General features: G+C 36.1%; 1 protein-coding gene across 5 annotated transcripts in view; it reads right to left on the reverse strand.

Moving 5' to 3' along the window:
- The window catches only part of RABGAP1L (RAB GTPase activating protein 1 like), a gene marked incomplete at its 5' end in the record, with an annotated part of 698,468 nt that overhangs the window by 611,481 nt on the left and 65,157 nt on the right, over nucleotides 1-21,830 (reverse strand). For all 5 annotated transcript variants that reach the window (XM_082834440.1, XM_082834438.1, XM_082834439.1 and 2 more), the window contains 4 exons: nucleotides 39-196; nucleotides 8,139-8,313; nucleotides 11,454-11,664; nucleotides 20,213-20,405. In XM_082834440.1, coding sequence (XP_082690566.1) covers nucleotides 39-196; nucleotides 8,139-8,313; nucleotides 11,454-11,664; nucleotides 20,213-20,405 — 737 coding nt within the window. The remainder of the gene's footprint in view (nucleotides 1-38; nucleotides 197-8,138; nucleotides 8,314-11,453; nucleotides 11,665-20,212; nucleotides 20,406-21,830) is intronic.

Consider the following 21,830-nt stretch of genomic DNA (forward strand, 5'->3'; position numbering starts at 1 on the left):
ACACAATACCAATTTTTAATCTTTCCAAACAACCTCACCTAAAGTTTCCTTTTCCATCATCTTCTTTTACCTCCAAGGAGACACTGAAGGTAAATACATCACTGTCAGGGGTAGGAATAACTGAGTCTTTAATGTCAGATACTTGTCTAGAAGACCGTTTGAAAGCTGTACAGAAACTATACAAAATTCTGCTTACCTAAAAGAATAAAAATGGAAACAATATTAGACAAAGATTTAACTGCATTTTGATAAAATGCTTTCCTAATTCTTGAATCTATAATTTCCCATGGTCACAATGCTCTTTAGCAGATAAAGTAGATATAGTATAAGCATATACACACACACACACACACAGAGTTTGTAATATACAGTGTGTATATATACATAGTATAAGCATATATACACACACACAGTTGACCCCTAAACAACATGGGTTTGAACTGCACGGGTCCCCTTATATGCAGATTTTTTTCAACAGTAAATACTACAGTAGTATACAAGCCATGGTTGGTTGAAGTGGTAGATGCGGAAGAGTGGATAAGGAGGAACCGCTCATATGGAAGGCCAACTATAAATTATACATGAATTTTTGACTGCACAGAGGGTCAGCGCCCCTACGACATGCCACCCCCCAGCCCCAGCACACTGTTCAAGGGTTAACTGTAGTTTGCTTCTTTCAATCTGGCATTTAAACACCAAAATAAAGACATTTAATTTAAAGTCACAAAAGAAGCTGTATGTATGTATAGATGTTTCTATGACCCCTAAGATACTATATTGCAATGAATGAAGCCTAAGATAATTACTAGAATGATACTGGCATCTAAACCTTCCCAATGAACACACACAAACAAGGTTTTAGCCCAAGGTGTCAATTTCTCTTTTCACTTCTCTCAGCTTCAGTGGGCTAGATCCTGAGGCATAGAATAAATACTGTTTTTTGCAAAAAGAAAACATGGTAGCATGATTTAAAGAGCTTCCAGTATTGTTACTCAATGTTGTTGTTGTATAAATGTGTCGTAGAATGAATGAATCCTGAAATGTTCTTATCTAATTTATTAGTATTAAGCCACCCTGGTGACTTTATATACACACACATATACATAAATATATGTATGTGTGTATATATATGGATGGCTTTTACTCCTCCCCTAAAGTGGAGGAGTACTCTACATCCCACACTCTTCCAGACGGTATTATCTTCCTTGGTTCCAAAAGAAGCATCATACCATCTCAAACTTGTCTGCTTCAAACACAAAAGAACTTCCAAATCTCTCAGGCCCCTCATGGGTTGAACAAATAAAAACAAGATGAAATAAGAAGGGTTTGAACAAAGTTCATATTTTCAAAATCTCACACTGGGAGGTACTAGTAAAGAAACTTCTCTGAATATTAAATCCTTCACTTTAGATAAAGTGAATTCAAATTATTCTTTGTATTAATCTAGGATTATAATATTTTATAATTTGCTTGAAATAAGAGCACTCATTAACAGTAGAATTTCTTCAAGTATGGGGGTCTTTCCTCAATATTCTATTTTTATTATATTCATACATTCTACCTTTTCTCACACATACATACTCTATCTAACACATTCAATGGTCCTCAAACTTCCAATGGCCACACTTACATCCAGTAATCAATGATTACCCTAAACTGCCTTTTCAGTGCCAAATCAATAGTTTTCTAAATTAACTGACTTACACAGGTTAACTGTATAAGAATGCTGCCTGCCAGCCTAAAGTTCAACTTCAATCAATAGCATCATATTTGTATCACTGCATTCGTAAAATTTTTTAATATGTTAAAGTTATCTCATTATAATTTTATATAAATGAGTAACAACAAAGCAGCAAAGGATTCATATTAATAATAACTGTAGACCTCAGATCTTATACAATTAAGACAATTATAAGTTCACTCATTCATTCAACCAATACTTTTTGAGTGCCTTCTGTGTACTAAGTATTATTCTAGGAGAGAGGGATACAGCTGTGTATATGGAGCTTTCATTTCAGCACATGTAAGTTGAATGTGCTTGGGGTGAATGGGAGGAATCATTAGGTAAGGCAAAAACAGATATGTTCAGCCTCAACTGGACCCTTATTGGACTTAGCTCAATAATTTAAATGTTATAGAGGAAAACAGAATCAAAGAACATGCTAGAAATAAGTCACTGAAGATTATGCCTTCAAGGTAAAGTGTAAACAGGAACTTTAAACTATTTTCAGTACTTTGAGTACTGCCTACTTCCTAACTCCAAATAAAATGTGACGTCTCTTATTTACATTTTATGTGTATTTAAGAAAACATTTTTAAGCATATTTTTAAGAAAACATTATATGTGAAAACAGAATACCTGTACTTAGTTTTTGATACATTAGTAAAGTTAAACCCCAACCCTATTTATTATTTTTTCTTCTCTCCTATATTCTTCTATTTCATTTTCTTTGTATCAGAGCTGTCCACAAGCCTACACATCATGCCACACCAAAAAAAAAGTCAAAGAACTTGACGAATTCTAAAGTAGATGGGCAAGGCTCAGGAATGTCTTTTGAAAAAGGCTAAGCATATAGGGCTGAGCCAGAGTGGTAGAGAATGATGGGGGGGAAATCAGCCTACACCTTTCTCTCTTCTTGGAGGAAGGACACAACAGTACCTTAACAGCAATCAAACTGCATTTAGTCCTGACCAGTCTTAGAAGTTGCTATTTCCAACAACAAGGTTAAAATCATTTGTGACTTCTAGAGTCTGTGAATAAGCTGGAATGATGATCCAAGAATTGGTAAGGTAGAGTAGCTTCAAAAACGATGATTATCAATGTCTATAGTTATTGGAACAAATTGGGTAACCAATTTCATCATGAAAAAATTTAAAACATAATACCATGGAAAACATTTCTATACACGTCACAATATTAAATACACACACAAACACACACGCACACACAATAATCTAGAACAGGCATTTTCTTTGCAGAAGTCAAAAGGTTTATTGACAAATAATACAGTACAATTTTTCCCCAGAGGCAGTACCTACCTACAGAAAGCATTAGTTAAACACAAAACTATCTCTTGGAGTTGTTGTTGTTTTTGAAGAGGTGGGCAGGAGGACACGTGTAGATATGTGGAAAGGAGACAAACCAAAATCTTAATTCTGATGGAATTCTGAGTAACTTCTATTTTCTTTTGTATTTCAGTATATTCCAAATTCTCAATTATTACACATTAACAGTCCAAGAAATGCTATTAAATGAAATGTTTACTTAAAATAAGTAATAAGGGGGACTTCCCTGGTGGTCCAGTGGTTAAGAATCCACCTTCCAATGCAGGGGACGCAGGTTTGACCCCTGGTCAGGGAACTAAGATCCCACATGCAGAGGGGCAACTAAGCCTGTGCACTCTAGAACCTGCACCACAACTAGACAGCCTGCATGCCGCAACTACTGAGCCTGCGTGTCACAACTAGAGAGAAGCCCGCATGTCACAACAAACAGCCCGCACACCACAACAAAAGATCCCATGTGCCGCCTGTTGGTGGGAATGTAAATTGATACAACCACTGTGGAGAACAGTATGGAGGTTCCTTAAAAAACTACAAATAGAACTACCATATGACCCAGCAATCCCACTACTGGGCATATACCCTGAGAAAACCATAATTCAAAAACAGTCATGTACCAAAATGTTTATTGCAGCTCTAGTTACAATAGCCCGGAGATGGAAACAACCTAAGTGTCCATCATCGGATGAATGGATAAAGAAGATGTGGCACATATATACAATGGAATATTACTCAGCCATAAAAAGAAATGAAATTGAGCTATTTGTAATGAGGTGGATAGAACTAGAATCTGTCATACAGAGCGAAGTAAGTCAGAAAGAGAAAGACAAATACCGTATGCTAACACATATGTATGGAATTTAAGAAAAAAAAATGTCACGAAGAACCTAGGGGTAAGACAGGAATAAAGACACAGACCTACTAGAGAATGGACTTGAGGATATGGGGAGGGGGAAGGGTAAGCTGTGACAAAGCACGAGAGAGGCATGGACGTATATACACTACCAAATGTAAGGTAGCTAGCTAGTGGGAAGCAGCCGCATAGCACAGGGAGATCAGCTCAGTGCTTTGTGATCGCCTGGAGGGGTGGGATAGGGAGGGTGGGAGGGAAGGAGACGCAAGAGGGAAGAGATATGGGGACATATGTATATGTATAACTGATTCACTTTGTTATAAAGCAGAAACTAACACACCATTGTAAAGCAATTATACTCCAATAAAGATGTAAAAAAATAAAAAATAAAGTATCTGGGAAGTGACCCCCACATTAAAAAAAAAAAAAAAAGATCCCATGTGCCGCAACTAAGACCCGACCCAGCCAAATAAATAAATAAATATTAAAAAATAAATAATAAATAAAATAACATAGCAAATTCTTCTAAGATAAAGCCTTTTCACTAATATTGGTGAAAAAGGAGCAACTCTTTTAAAAACATTTGTCAAGAAAATGTTCACCCAAAAAAGTAAATGTAGAAAAGTTATCCTATAAAAGATACCCAGAAAAATATGTGTTAAAATTTTAAAAACAACTTGCTCAAATATATTACTAATTGAAAGGAGCTAAAACAAGAGGCAATCATACAAGAACTTTTTTAATTACAAAAATCAATTTATTTGAGAAAAACAATATAACTTCTAAATTAATTTCCAAAATAAGGCATTTTGCTAAAATACCATCTCAATAAATATATGTTTAGCAATAATATTTTCTCATACAAGGAATTAGGTTTTCTTTTATATAGTAGTGTACCAGCAACCCTAAGAAAAACCAATGCATTAAGAGTAAAGATGTTCCTAATGATACCCTTGGTATTATGAAATACCTCTGAATGCCTGTAACACCAGCTGATAAAAACCTGCTTCTAAAACACAACACTGAGAACTGATAATAATGGTAAGTATTGTCATAACATACAAACAAACAGCAAAATCTGTTTTGAAGAAAATGGTTACACTGAGTAGTAGAAATAAATTCTTAAAGAGAGTCAACTAATTATCTTTAAAAGCAGTTTTGTGTAATATATTCATAAAGATGCAACAAGAATAGATGCCTCTCTGGCTTTTTGCACTGTGCTTTCTGATACTCTGCTCTGTCTGTAATTCTTCAGCAGAACTCTAGCACATCATTCTCCCTGTACAAAGATCATCAGCATCAAGATACTTCTGGCTGGATTCCCCAACTCTTTTGCCATAGATAATTGAGATCCACTCCAGCAGAGTCCCACAGAAGAACAGCCAAGGCAATAAATCAAATGTGTCCTAACCCTTCTGTGGGAACCCCTAATCCTTGTGTCACAGGTCCAACAAAGCCATCACCCTCACTGGGCTTCCCCTCTACCACTGTTGGTGTCTGCTGCTTGTGGCATATTATGGTGAAATAAGAGCACATCAAAGTGATAACTGGTAGTGGCAGCCACGCTGCTACTCCCTCTTGAGAAGATGTCTTCTTGCCTTTAACTGACAAACTTCTTCAAATCTCATCCAGGGACTCTGCAAACAATGGAAAACAAATTAATGCCACTGCTGTATGGTACATATTTAAGCAATAAGAATGTCAGTCATCTCTTCCTGAGCTATCTTTGCCAATTGTCTGTGTCCATTAAGAGGGACCCAAATACTAAGGACTAATGTTGTCCCTTCACCACATAACAAGAAACTTCCAGGAACCAGATAACTAGACAACCAGTAAATGCAACAAAAAGACAAGTAATTATTTTTTGAGGCGAGAGAGGAAGATGTCAGACATTCTATAAAAGGCATGAGTAAAACCCAAAGGTTGCTGGAATGCAAGCTATATGACCGAGAAATGCCTTTATAAAGCATAATTGAAAGGTAAAAATCTATAGTTACTTTTTATAATAAAGCAACAGGAAAGCTGTGACTGAAAATTAAATGGGTCTTCAGAGTCATAAACTTCCTTAGGAAACCAGCTTCATCATCTGTTCTCTCAGCCTTTGGATAAGGAAAGGGTAACCATAAAATTTGTCAGCCAAACCAGAGGACTTTTGAGAATAAAATGAAGTGCTTTAATAATATACTTGGACAACAGGCATAAACTAGGACTGCTCCAGGCAAAGAGGAGCATAAGGTCACTAGTCTAAATAAATACCATCTATGTTATGGAAATGTCATGAGTATCAAGTAAATGCTTAGCGCAGTGCCAGGCATAAGCCCTATATTTATACCGGGTTGTTATAGAAATGATCTCTCATAATAAAGTTCAATGAAAACTGTCATTTATTTCTCCTTCAAACAATGAATTTTACCACCAATGTCCCAGAATGTAACACTTTGAAAAATTTACTCAAAAAAAAAATAATAAATGGATATCACTTTATCACAACCTACAATGTACCAAATATCCTCTCCAGAAATATAATTAATCCTATTTAATACTATATCCAAAATGGTCAGGCCAAGAATTCCCCCCCAGTTTTATCCACTGCTTACCCACTGTTAAAGCTCTCAAAAATGACAAATATCCCCCCCCATAAACAAGTAGATGCTATAATCCAAAAAGAGAGTTTCATACCATCACAGTTATGAAAAATGCTTGCAACCAGGTGCCTTTCAATTTCCTTCTACAGCAGTGTTTCTGCCTCTCCAAGCAGCAGGTTCTCCAATTCTTCAAAGTTCTCTTTCTTACTGTTAAGCACCAGTTATCCAGAATCCACACAGGTATGCTAAATGACGGTTGCCAACATGAAATGCCAGGTCTCTACCATCTGCTTCCCCACCTCTGTAGTGGAGTTGTAAGGATCAGAAATAGACCCCCCAATTTACAAACACACACACATTCTTTCAACATATTTATATCCACTGCCTCCTACGTGCCAGGCATACTTGTACTCATTCACTCTACCTATCATACACTTGGCCAAGTAGTCAGTATAGGTATATGTATAGGTATTATGTATGTGTGTGTAGGTATATATACATACACACATTGGGATGAAATAGATTCAGAACTATATAAAAAACAAACAAAAAGAAACAAATTTGAACTTCTTACACAGGCATGGTTCTGACAGAGAACTTCTATGTCTGTACATGTTCATTTTAGTGTAAAAAAGTTAATCACCAGGGCATAATAACAACTGACATACCCCTCACGCTTCGTATCAGACACACAGAAATCTACATTTCTATGAGTTCCCATGTTGTGGCCAGAAATAAACTCTCAGAACTCCTGTTAATATAATGGTTTATTTATGTTTCATAGTAAAGAGAAAATAGAACAACTGCTACTTTCAGCATTTTCTGCTGACAATTTATATTTCCAAAAGCAAACACACCTGAGACCTTGCCCATCCAAATCCATTTAATAATGCCTTTGAAATAGTTGTATAAGTACTAAAGTTCTAAAAGTGCAAATTATTTTTAATTTGGGGAGAAATCAATAGATACAGAAAAGAAGGCAATTTCTCCATGTATGTAACAGCCATTTGATTCTGAGTCTAAGAATAAACTACCATTTAATAATTGGTAAGAGGAACTCACTGGCATCTTCAAAGGATTACAAGTTGACAACCCTGCTGTATGGGAGCATTTGTATTTATAATTAATACCAGTTCTATAGAGCAAAAGCCAGCCTCTGAATGAATGCATATAATAAATGATCACCAGTGAAAATCACAGACATCTATGAAACAATCTTACTGCAGTATCTAAGTGAAAGGCCCAGCAGAGAAACAGGTATTGTTACAGACATTTTTTAAAGTCACATAGACCAACCAACTTAGGCAAAACAATAAAAGGGGCAAAAATATTCTTCCTTTCTAAGTCTGAGCAATTACTACCATGGTGGGGTGGGAGGAAAGCTTATCAAGGGGGATTTTTCTGTTACATATGTTAAACTGAGAGAACCACTTTAGTGCACAGAGTTATCAGATTTAGCTTTCCATATGCGGCTCTATGCCATTATAAATATTAACTTTCTCTTCAGAAAGATACTCCAAATTCATGTAATATGGTATATGGTCATACATACTAAATTATATGACAGTGAAATTAGAGTTTGAAAATATTACCCTAATTCATCTCAATAGCGAATTGCTACAACATATTATACTTACTGCCTCTTTAATTTCACAGGAGAAAACATGTATCTGGAATTCTTCTGAGCCATGGGAACTCTCTGTAAATGCAAAGCAATTGCTCTCTACTGTCCCATCATGTCCACGTGCACAGAATAACACCTTATAAATTGGAAAAGATGCTATCTCCATGTTGTTGGATTGGTCTATGATTCTGCAGAACAGTGATGAAAAATGAGATAAAATATTAACTATCAAAGAACAAAGGCAAACACTTTTACTATGCCAATAACATACAAAATAACTATCTTAAAATCAAAAAATAAACTGGTACTAATAAAGCAAGAAAACAGTTATCTTCATATTTTTGCTATACACACCCACAAACACACAAATTCTTCAACTTCTTTTGACAATTACTTCATTTTTGTGTCCTATGATCGAATTCATTTACTTTCAAAGCCAAGTATACACTGCCTGGTAAAATCGATGTCACGCATCCCTAAATGCTAGTCTTGTTCTGTTATGGCAAGAGGAATGCCAGTAAAAAATAGCACAGACCATCTCTGGAGAGTTCATTTCTATTTAAAGCAGCACCTGTAAGTTTATCCAAGTCCAGGTCATTCATCGTTCAACAAAGACTTCTCTTACCCTAAAAAAGGTCAGAGTGGTTCCAAAGATAAACTTAACAATGGAATTTAAGAGGTAAAAGGAGTCTGTGGGACTTAGGAGCAAATATTTCTCTGACTTTCCCTGTACAAATCCTAAGCCCTAGTTTGATCCAAAACCTCAAGACCACCTCAGGATCTCAAATTGTAGAACTGAGGGGGACCTACTAGGAATAGAGAGGCAAATCAAAACACTAAGTCTTTGTTAAGGTATGTTTGGCACTTTGAAACTCAATAAATACAAATATCAAAATGCCTTTTACTGTTAAGAGATATCATACAAACAATATACCTACAAAACGCTTTCCTGACAAAGTCAAAGCATTTTTACCAAAACCTTGTAAATTTATATTGCTATTATTTTGGTGCTTAGAACTTTTCTCACATTCTAAACTTCAGAGAATGAGGCAAATCAGAAAGGGTTTGGAAAAGATTAAATCAGTCTTCAGAGAATAGTATAGGTTCAAGACACATTCAACCTAATTTCCCAGACCTGGTTCATTTATTTGTTCATTCAGCAAATGTTTACTAAAAACCTGCTATGGACCAATACTGCTCTAGACAGTACTATCAGACAGAAGCTGTAGCAGGAAAAAATACCAATAACCTGCCCCCATGGAACTTATATTCTAGTGAGGAAGACAGACAATAAACAAATAAGCAAATAAATATATAATATCAAGTCAAAGAAAAGTTCTATGAAGGAAAAAAGGCCCAGTAAAAAGAAAGAGGGATAGTTATGATATGATCAAAGGAGGATTCTTTTGACAATTTGGCAGTTTCTTACAAAACTAAATATACCCATACTATAGGATCTAGCAATTACACTCCTTGGTGTTTATTCAAATGAGTTAAAAACTTACGTCTACACAAAACCCCACACACAGATGTTTACAGAAGCTTTATTCATAATCGCCAAAACTTGGATGCAATCAGAATGTCCTGCCATAGGCAAATGGAAAAATAAACTGTGGTACACCCAGACAATAGCATATTATTCAGCACTAAAAAGAAATGAGCTATCAAGCCAGAAAAAGACGTGTAGGAACCTTAAATGCCTATTATTAAGTAAAAGAAGCCAATCTGAAAGGGCTACTTATTACATGATTCTAACTAGATAATTTACTGGAAAAGGCAAAACTATGGAGACAGTAAAAAGATCAGTGGTTGCCAGCGGTTGCAGGGAGGGACAGATGATCAGGCAGAAGGCAGGAATTTTCAAACAGTGAAAGTACTCTGTGTGATATTCTACTGGTGGATACATGTCATTATATATTTGTCCAAACCCATAGAATGTACAACACCAAGAGTGAACCCTAAGGTAAACTATGGACTTTGGAAAATTATGTCAATGTAGGTTCATCAACTGTAACAAATGTGGGGACTTCCCTGGTACTCCAGTGGTTAAGAATCCACCTTCCAATGCAGGGGACATGGGTTCGATCCCTGGTCCAGAAACTAAGATCCCACATGCCGTGGGGCAACTAAGCCAGCGCGCCACAACTACAAAGCCCACATGTGCACTCTGGAGTCCGCGCACCACAACTACAGAGCCCACACGCTCTGGAGTCCGTGCACCACAACTAGAGAGCCCGCGCGCCGCAACAAAGAGCCCACGCGCCTCAACGGAAGATCCCATGTGCCACAACTAAGATCCAACGCAGCCAAAAATAAATAAACAATTTTAAAATAAATTAAAAATTGTAACAAATGTACCATGTGGAAGAGGATGTTGATGGTGAGAGGTGTGTTTGGGGGAGGTGGAGGGATGCACATCTGGGATATGGGAAATCTCTGTACTTTGTGTTCAATTTTGCTGTGAACCTAAAAGTGATCTAAAAAATAAACCCTTTTAAGAAAAACAGGAAGGAAGAAAAAGAAGCCTTCTTTTGATAAAAAGGTTTCTTGAGGTGAAACCGGAGAGAAGTGAAAAAGCCACTGGAAAACCAAGGAAAGCTTGTTTAGGCGGAGTAAAAAGACTACACAAAAGCCCTGAGGTAGGAATCCTGACTGATAGGCCCTGAGGCAGGATTCATGACTGTGTTTGAGAAAGAGCAAAGAGGCTACTATGACTGGAATGTAGCAAATGAATGAAGTGAATGAATGAATGAAGTAAATGTAGTGAAAGAAGTGAGAGGGCGAAGGAGGGAGGGAAGAGAGGGGAGAAGGGCAGAAGATCAGGTCAAAGCAGATCATCAGGGCCAGACATGGTAAGAATTTCAAATATAATCACAAGTGTGATTGGAGGCTACTGGAGGGCTGAATGTAGGAAAATAACAGTTATCTGATTTACATTTAAAGAAATTCAAGGTTCAGATGACATTAAGTATTATTCCTAGTGAAGCATGTGAGAAAAAGCCATTTTGCTTCTTTCCAGTCTGACGTAAAGAGCTTGAAATCTAGGGATCACTCTAGTTTTCTGAACCACTGTTACATGACAAGGTGAAACACAAATCATAGGTATTTTGACAGTTACAGTTGCATTTATAGTATTCTAAGCAAATTTTACAAATGCCCCTTGCAAATAAGGAATACAGTCTAAACCTAAACATGTTTACTTTGCATGGTTACAGAGTAAAAGTGAATTCAGAGTAAGTCCAAGGCCTCACTTATGATAAAATATCATCACCACTACCCAAAAAAACTTCACACATGTCTAAGGGGGTAATAAGGGATTAGAGCTTACCTCACAGAACCTTCCGGAACATTTGGCACATACAGAGTAACAGGAAAGGGGTGCTGACTGGAAGATTTCATAGTTGCCATTGCCCGTAAAGCCTCCACTTCATTACGTGGGGAAGAAACCTTCATACATCCTAAGTAGGTCAGTTTGTTAAATAAAACACTATCTTCTTCAGGTATTCCACTTGGAGAAGATGGTCTGGGTGTAGAAATTTCTGAAGAAAAAAAAAAAAAGAAACACTCAAAAGTTAATATAAAACTTCACAGTATAATTTCATCTATTGCCCAAAAACAAATGAAAAATTGCAAATAAAATTTAGGTCTCTCTGTGTTTTCATTTCTTTTAATGTTTATCCTACATCTTAACTTAGAGTTTTGGAACTGGCCATTTTGTACTTCAGATCTCTCAAAGTATTATCTATGACTTCTTTAGAGGAAAAGAAAAAAGAAATTCTAAGCTTTGTATTTTAAAAAATCAAAAATACGGAGTTCAAATGATATAAAACAATAAGGAGAAAAGACTACACTAAAGACAGTGTGAATTCTCCTAAAACGAATGAGAATTAAACAAAACTAAAATCAGTTAAAAGTGTCTCTGGTAAAGATCCTGCATAGCACCAAATTTATTAATCAGCCTAAATTCCTCAGCAAAAGTCAACAATGTTAAAATGTTCCATCTCATACTAATACCAACAAAGTCAAGCTCCTTATTTTTCTCCTTCCTAGCTTGCTGGCTTCTATAAAATATGTAAGTATTTCAATGAAAAATTTTTCCTCAAAATAATTATTTTGATGAATTCTCCTATGATTGCTTCCCCAAATTCTTTAAAAAAAAAAAAAAAACCACTTTAATTCTAAACACAGCATGCATGTAGCAAAGTCCCAACTGTGGTTAGAGAGTATTTATCTGCATATATCAGGTAGTATAAAGCTTCCCCTTTGCCACTCTCCCCATCTCCACCTAAAAACCCACATTCAGCTCATCTCCAACTCTTCCCGCTACCCACATCCACGCTGTACAAAATTAAGCAGCCTGTCTCACCCAAACTAGATCCTTGTGACATGCTCTAACTCTCATTACCAGGATTACACTTACAGGATATTAATAAATAATTCACAAAAGCCATTCCCAACCTCCCCACTCCAGCTCCCAAATATTATACTAAATCATGCACCCTTCACCACTTCTTTTCTATTGAAAAACTAAAGCTATTCATATGAAGTACTTCATCTACTATGTTCTTCAATCACTGAAACATGTTTTCTCCACTTTTGAATCAGTTCAATGTATATATTTCAAAAGGGACATATAAAAAACTACAAATACATTTTAAGGCTGAATACAAACATGTTTAGAATATACATATATACATATATGCATTTTTGTTAATTTAGCAAGTACTTATGCAAAAACAATTATTTGCAAGATCGTATGGTAAAACTGTGCTTTGGTGACTGATGAACACGGTAGATCAAGTAGTTCAAATTGTCTAACTGTGTAACTGGAATTCTACAAAAGAGGAAAAGGTGGGGAAAAAGCTTTCTGAAGAAATAAATGTTTTACAAAATCTGTGCAGCTCACAGATTCATGAAACTCTGTATACCCCAAATACAAAAACAATACATAAATGGATCCAAAAAAGACAGATGACAAAATTGTAGACAAGACCGTTAAAGTAACTATTATAACTATGATAGAGGAATTAAAGAAAAACACCTAACAAAAGAAGGAGAAAAATGGAAGACAGAAAAAAGAACCAAAAGAAATTCTAGAGCTAAAAAATGCAAGATCTGAAATGAAATATTCCCTGGGTGGATATAACAACTAATTCTAATTTGCATAAGAAAACAAGAATATTAAAGAAGATCCTTGGGTTAAAGGAAAATGATACTAGAGGGAAACTGAAGAGCACCAAAAGTTATAAATATGAGGGAACGACTTTTTCCTTGCTGTTTAATTTCTTTAAAATACAGCAGACTGCTGGTCATCCCCATTTGGAAATCTTATTAATCATTATGTCCAAAATTGAATTCATTAGATGTACACTGAACTATTCATGCCTTGAATAACTCTTGAATCCATCCCACTTTTCTTTGGCCCCATAGTCATTACCCAAATTACTACAGCAGTAACCTCCAGTCTTTCTTTCCTCCAATTTATTCTCCACACTGCAGCCACCAAGATCTTCCATAAAGATAAAAGAAAGAAGAACTTCCATGGTGGCACAGTGGTTAAGACTCTGCCTGCCAATGCAGGGGACATGGGTTCAAGCCCTGGTCTTGGAAGATCCCACATACCGTGGAGCAACTAAGCCCGTGCACCACAACTACTGAGCCTGAGCTCTAGAGCCCGTGAGCCACAACTACTGAGCCTGCATGCCACAACTACTGAACCCCGCAGGTCTAGAGCCGGTGTTCTGCAACAAGAGAAGCCACCGCCATGAGAAGCCAGTACACCACAACGAAGAGCAGCCCCCGTTCACTGCAACTAGAGAAAGCCTCCGTGCAGCAACGAAGACCCAACACAGCCAAAAACTTAATTTATTTATGTATAAAAATAAATAACTAAATAAAATAAAATGCCAAAAAAAAGATGAAAGAGAGAGAGGGAGGGAGGGAGGAAGGGAGAGAGGAAGGGAGGGAGGGAGGAAATAAACAGATATACCACACAAACACTAATTATAAGAAAACCAGAATGGCTATATTAATATCAGAAAAATCAGACTTCAAAACAACAAACAGTAACAGGAGAAAAAGAGACATTTCACAATGATAAAAGGGTCAATTTATAAGGAAAACATAATTTAAAAAGTGGCTATGCCCCTAATACCAGAGCTTCAAAATACTTGAAGCAAAAACTAGCAGAACTGAAGATCCTCAAACTGAACCAGTCAAATTGAAGTAACAAGTCTGCTATAGCTTCTATGTATTAACTGAAGACACTGGGCAGAATATAAAAAGTAACTACCTTAGGATTGTTTTTGTTGTTGTTTTTATTTTTTTTTAATTTACTTTATTTTATTTATTTTTGGCTGCATTGGGTCTTTGTTGCTGTGCGCAGGTTTTCTCTAGCTGCAGCAAGCGGGGACTACCCTGCGTTGTGGTGCACTGGCTTCTCATGGAGGTGGATTCTCTTGCTGTGGAGCACAGGTTCTAAGCGTGTGGGCTTCAGTAGTTGTGGCTCACAGGCTCAGTAGTTGTGGTTCACAGGCTCTAGAGCGCAGGCTCAGTAGTTGTGGTGCACGGGCTTACTCGCTCCGCGGCATGTGGGATCTTCCAGGACCAGGCCTCAAACCCGTGTCCCCTGCATTGGCAGGCGGATTCTTAACCACTGCGCCACCAGGGAAGCCCAGGATTGTTTTTTTTTTTTTAAAGCAAGTAACAACAGACAGATTGGAGAGAGGTCAAAATTTGAAGAACTACCAGTGTAGTACTGAATTCCTTTTTACATTTTTTCATCCTTTATATCCCATATTTGACCTACGGGCCGCCCAAGTTGCAGAACTGTGCAGTGAGCAACAAAACTGTGAGAGAAATCCTATTTTTCTGGCCAAAGGACAGAAAAAAAGAGTCCCTGTAAACCAGAGAACGTTTGGGGAATTATAACTTTTTTTCCTCTCTCTCTCTTTTTTCTCTCCCAGTTCTACCACAAGGCCAGCCCCAGTGTTGGAGCTGCACCACAATGTGGGAAGTGGGGCTGGGGGGAAAGGATGGAGTGCCATAGCATATGCAACTCGAAGAAAAGGAACCTCTCAGTGGTTAGAACACCCAAACAAACGGGCTTGGCTCTTGTGGTTCAAAAAGGAAAAGGAAACCTCTGCTATTTTTTTTCTTTCTTTTCCCTCACCACTCTGTCCTGAAGTGAGAAACCTGTCTTTCTACACAAGAGAAGAAGGAAAATGGGCCCCAAGAAGCCAGAGAGTATGGGGGAAATCCTGAGGAGGAGAGTTGGAGAAGGTAATCCCCTAATTTTGTGTATGAACTAACACAAGTCTTGGGCTCACCACCATGCTATACATGTGTGGAACAGACCAAAGAAGCATAGCAAAGGTTTTGGAATTGATTGACTTTGGAACCAGAAAGCAAGATCGAACTTGCAGTCTGGATGTAACCAAGTGGACTGCCTGCTAAAATAAAACAAAATCAACATTCTTCAGAGGATTTTATCTGGAAACAGAATCTCAAAACGTAAGTTTCAGAAAGTCTGGAAAACAATTCAGTTACTCAACTAACAAAAAAAACAAAAAACAAAAATAGAAAAAGGTGACCAATTGTCAAGGGAAAAGCAATCAACAGATACCAATCCCAAAATGATGCAGTTGCTGGAATTACCAAAGACTTTAAAATTGGTATTATAACCATGCTCTGTGACATAAAGATGAACAAACCTGGAATGAGTGAAAATATTAAAATCCATGGCAGAGGAACAGTAAATGTAAAAAGGTGAATTTTAGACCAGAAAAATAGAATATCTAAAATTAAAAATTCACTGGATGGGCTCAAAAGAAAGGAGATAACAGAATAGTAAGCCAGTAAACTGGAATACAGATCAACAGAAATTTTCTAAACTAAAGAAAGGAGAAAAGAAAAAGATTGGAAAACAATGAAAAGAGCCTTAGGAATTGCAGGACAATATGAAAATATCTAATAGTTTTGTTGTCTGAGTCACGGGAAAAGAAAAAGACTATGCACAAAAAAATTTTCTAAAAAATGTCTGAGGGCTTCCCTGGTGGCGCAGTGGTTGAGAGTCCGCCTGCTGATGCAGGGGACACAGGTTCGTGCTCTGGTCTGGGAAGATCCCACATGCCGCAGAGCGGCTGGGCCCGTGAGCCATGGCCGCTGAGCCTGCGCGTCCAGAGCCTGTGCTCCGCAACGGGAGAGGCCACACAGCGAGAGGCCCGCATACCGCAAAAAAAAAAAAAAGTCTGAAAACTTCCTAAATTTCATAGAAGATATAAATTTACAGATTCAAGAATCTCAGTGAACACCAACAAAGATAAATTCAAAGAAAACCACACCCATATAACCAAACTGCTGGAAAACAAAAATATTGAAAAAAATATTGAAAGTAGACAAACAGCATGTTACAAATAAGGGAACAAATAAGTGATTCAAATGACTGCAGATTTCTCATCAGAAATGATAGAGAAGAGAAGACAGCAGGACAACATCTTTAGAGTATTCAAAGAACATTGCTCCATAGAAATCCAGGGGTTAGGTATGTCAATGGAGGTAAAGGGCCTACACCCTGCTCCATGCCCTTTGTGGGTTTTTTTTTGTTTTTTTTTGGCCGAGCCACACGCTATGCAGGATCTTGGTTCCCTGACCAGGGATCAAACCGTGCCCCCTGCAGTGGAAGCACGGACTCTTAACCACTGGACCACCAGAGAAGTCCCCCCATGCCCATTTAAAGTGATATGTTATAATTACTGGGCTTTGACCTAAAACTGTATGTGATTTTATTCTGAGGTTCAAGATTTCCAAAACTATTGATGATGACAAACATTTTATTTGGTACTTACTTTGTGCCAGGCATTTTACAAAATACTTTATGTGGATGGTATCATTTGAACTTCTAAATCCCTATGAAACGGGTTCTATCTTATCTCTATTTTACAGATGAGATAACTGATCATTAGAGAAGTTGAATAACTTGTCCAAGCTGCAGGCAGAGCCTGGATTCAAATCTAGGTCTGAACTGCAGATATCATGTCTTAGCCTCTATGAAAGGTCTAAAATAGAATGAATTAAAATCAAAATGAAGTTTATTCTGCCCTTAATTATAGAGTACCAGCTCTTCAAGGGAAGGAACTGTTCTATCCTCTTTTTATTCCCAGCACTTATAACAAGTGTCTAAAAGACTAGGCACTCAATATACGCCAAATGAATTAATCAGTAAATAAATGAAATTTTTTAGAGCTAGTGGTCCTGTTAGCAACCAATTAAAGGCAAACACACATCATCTCTGGGTACCACTTAGATCCTATCTCATCCACAACTAAATGTATCATAACTGCAGCTTTCATGTAGACAAAACTCATGACTAGTGGAAATCCGAAGTTAAGCAAACAAATAGCAAAATATTTTTAGCAAGGCAACACTTTTAGATCTCGTAAAATCACACATCAATGTAAGAAATTCATATCCTCCTAAATATAAATTCAGTCCTATTCAAGTCATATTTTTGAATTCCATCATCCCTTCCTTAGCAGAAAGATGCAAAGAATAACAAAGAGCATGAGAGAGAAGACTCATCTATGTATCCACACAGTATTTTAGTACATTACAGTAAATTAGTAGATTCCCTGTAGAGGTGAATCCAAGTAGCCAGGACATACGATCACCAAATGACAAAAACCAACAAGTTATCATGATGTTTAAACAAAAGCCCTTACCTATCTAAATTTGTCACTGGCAAATTACATATCTTTAATATTCACTTTAGCCCATTTAAATCTAGATACTTTCCAGACAGTCCCTTACCTTTGAAGTTATGTGTCATTCTAATCAACCACAACAATTCTGTAAACAAAAACTGCAACTATGAAGAGGCAGCTGAAATGTCTTCTCATAGTTCTTTCAGGCTGCTATATAACAAAATACCACATGGGTGGCTTATAACAACAGACATTTATTTCTCACAGCTCTGGATGCTAGGAAGTCCAAGACTGAGGCTCTGGCAGATTTGGTGCCTCATGAGAGCTCACTTTCTAGACAGCATCTTTTCACTGTGTCCTCACACTGCAGAAGGCACAAGCTAGCTCTCTGGAGTCTGTTTTAGAAGGACATAATCCCAATTATGAGGGCTTTGCCCTCATGACCTAATCACCTCCCAAAGGCCCGACGTCCTAATACCATCACTAGGATTTCAATATATTAATTTTGGGGAGAACACAAAAGATATGTCTTTTCATTGAAAATGAAAAGAAACAATATATAACAAGAAAAGAATGCTTTTTAAAAACTTACTTGTAAAGCAAAGTGGAAATTCTTATCTGGGAAAGATACATTTTTTTAAAATGTATTTAATATAATGGGTGTTGAAAACACAAAAGTACATTATACATGGTCCCTATCAAATATGCTCAGAAATAAGAATATTATCTAGGCCATTGCAAAGGACAACTGATTCCAATAACCCATCAGAGCTTTCAATACATGAGAAGATAAAGGTATTTCTTCCTTTTGATTAATCTATTAACCAAAAAAATAACTATAGGAATGTTGATGTCAGTATGCTTTGGGTTTGGGGCGAAGGCTAGGGATTTAAGAAATTCAAAAGATAAAGAAAAGCACAATGAAAAATATAATCTCTCATGTTCCCTCAATCAAGAACTAAAAAAATTAATATTTTGTAAGGCTTATTTCCAATCTTGTGTGTACACACACACACACACACACACACACATAATGTCCCCTTGAACTTAAATCTAGCCATGAATATGAATATACACTGAAACCTACAAGTCTTTATAATGAATCATTAAACTAGGGGCACTTTTGGGGACCCCCAACACATGGCAAATATCTTCTCTGAGCCTCATTTAGCCATATTTATTATGGTACTTTTCTCATTCAGATTTAAGCTTTTATGTATTAAAATGCAAGTAGCTTTTCCTTTATGATTTGGCTTTTCCTACCCTGACAATCACAAAAATATTCTCATTATTTTCTTCTTAAAGGTTCATTTTTCCCATTTAAATATTTGATTCACTAGGAATAAATTTGGGGTACAGTGTAAGGTAGGGCCACCGTGTTTCCACTGTGTAGCACTCTGGCCTATATCTACACCTACCCTACACGAACATTCAGAAATGGATCATGAGTGCCTTAAATCAGTCAGGATGATCTCATCTCCTCTGTCAGAATGACTTACTGAGGAGTTTGAATATAACCAAGGCCTACACCTATTGGCTCATATCATTCCCCTGACTACTAGAAAATGATTCAGTTGGTCCAATCAGAGTAAAACTCACAACTTTTGTTCAATGGGTAAAAGATCAGAGCCTTTCTCTCGGTCACCAGACATGAACAAATCACCTAGCCTTACTTATCAATTTCTGCAGCTACCTACTTTGTGACCACAAAGGATGCCAGTTAAGGAGAAAGATGACATGGAGAAAATCAAAGCTGAGTAGTTTACAAAGAAATACTACCAGAGGCCAGATCAAACCACACCTCCAGTGTTTAAACCAGCTGAAGTAGGAGTTGGGTTGGGTTTGGTTTGGCTTTTCCTTCATCCAAAACCATTTTGACTTACAAACTGGTATTCCTACTATAAATCCTACTCATTCATGCACGTACATATTATTTATTACACTGTAATAAATACTTTTACAGTATTATTACACTGATGGAGTTGATATGTTATTTTACTTAGAATTTTCACAAATTGTAATTGAAATAACTGTAGTCAAACTGAGTAAGAAGTCACATTATATGGAAGAATGTGTCCACTACACTGTTCTTTGATACCTAAGAATTTATTCATTTGTTCAATAAGTATTTATTGAGGGCCTACTACATGCCAAGTACTAGGGGTAAAATGAATGCCCAGACATAGAGCCAGTTCTCAAAGAACACTGAGACTGATTTTACAGGTGGAGATACAAAGAGAAACATAAGAACCAATGTGGGAACTGAAAAGCTGCTGGCCTTGATCTTAGAAAATGAAGCTAATAAAATTTTCTAATATTCATCTTAAAATTTTCATTATCACCTTATCCCATTTCTATTATAGTTTCTAAGAGTTCAATACAGTACCTGTATTCGACGGATCCAAAATTAATTGAAGAGACGGTTTATTTATTTGGCTGGCCGAAACATCTCCAAATGAATGGTCTGAAATCTCACTGGAACTCGGACAATCAACAAGAAGGCTGCTTTGCCCTTTCTCAGAATCTCTCAAAATCTCTTCCATGGCTTTTTCCAGTTGTTCATCACCATTAGAAACTATCTACAGACAAAGCAAGACAATTCGTTTCAATCATAACATGGTTCTGGAACTTAATGAAAATATTTCATTTCTAGAAGAAATTTAAACAATCTAAATATTTAAATTTAAATATAGTTACTGAATACCAAGAATTTATACAGCTGTACCTAATTTCATTAGATATATATAAAATCCTGAGTTATAAACGCAACTAAATTAGAGGATTATTAGTACCAGAAAAGGATTCTTCAGAAACATACCATGCATTTTCCAACTATATCTGATCTAAGATCTTATTTACAGATATTTTCTTTTCTTATTTTTTTCTTTTTCTCTTTTAGAAACGTATTCTAAAAACTGGGTAATCCTAAATTTATGGTTTTTTTTTTAATTTATGTGTTTTAAAGAGGAAAATGGATACATTTAAATAGATAATATGTAGCACTGATATCTTTGTTATCATAGCATAAACATATTTCTGACTCCTTTACAAATTTTGCTTGAGCTGTCAAGGAGTACTGCTAATTTCCTTACTCTTAAGTTGACTCATCTTCTTCTTAAAAGCAAGTGAGACACAAAGCCTAAGTAAATAAATGCCTTAAACACATTAATATGAAAATACAGAGCTAAATGAATTTAAAGAGCTGTTTATTTAAATACAGATATTTGAATAAATTTAAAGAAATCCATTGATTAATAAAATTATAAAAATATATATCCTCAACATAATGTAAAATGAGTACTTAATAATCTGATTTTTATAAAATTTTATTAGATTGATTTTATTAGATTAACATACTAACATACCTTTGATATAATTAATATTAAATAAAAGTTATAAATAATATACAGCATTTTTGGCTAATTTCTCTTTTCCTATTTCTAGAGGGTGGTTATGCACTTCCCATACATGTATACCTGGGTTTATTTGGTTCTTTTTTTTTTTTTTTTTTCAAGTTAGGAAAGGCAACATAAAAATGAAAAAGAAAAAGGACCACATCCAAATAAAAACTCAACTGCTAAAATTATAAAACATATACTTCAAAAAGATTCAGACAAGTGTTAAATCACATACTTGAATGTTACCAGCTGACTTAAAACATAAAAATCATAAAGAAAAGTCAAGTGAAAATAATACATAACTACATACTTATATAATTAATTTTTAAAACCCAGCAGCAGTAAGAGAGACAAAAATATCCAGATAAATTAAATTTATGTAAGATTTAACCATTAAGTCTAACTTGCCAATTATCCTTTCTCTTCTTTTTTCCCTCCTATTCTTTCTTTCTGAATTCTAAAGTAAAAGATAAAAAACCGAAAGCAAAAACTTTAAAAATACACAAACCAAATAATTAGCATCTGGATAAATCAAACACTGATTCTAGTCTCGAGGTCAGTACTCAAGAAAAACCTTTGGATTTTATATATCTCCTGAGATGAGTT

This window comes from Leucopleurus acutus (assembly GCF_964270905.1).
Source record: "Leucopleurus acutus genome assembly, chromosome: 2".
NCBI lineage: Eukaryota > Metazoa > Chordata > Mammalia > Artiodactyla > Delphinidae > Leucopleurus > Leucopleurus acutus.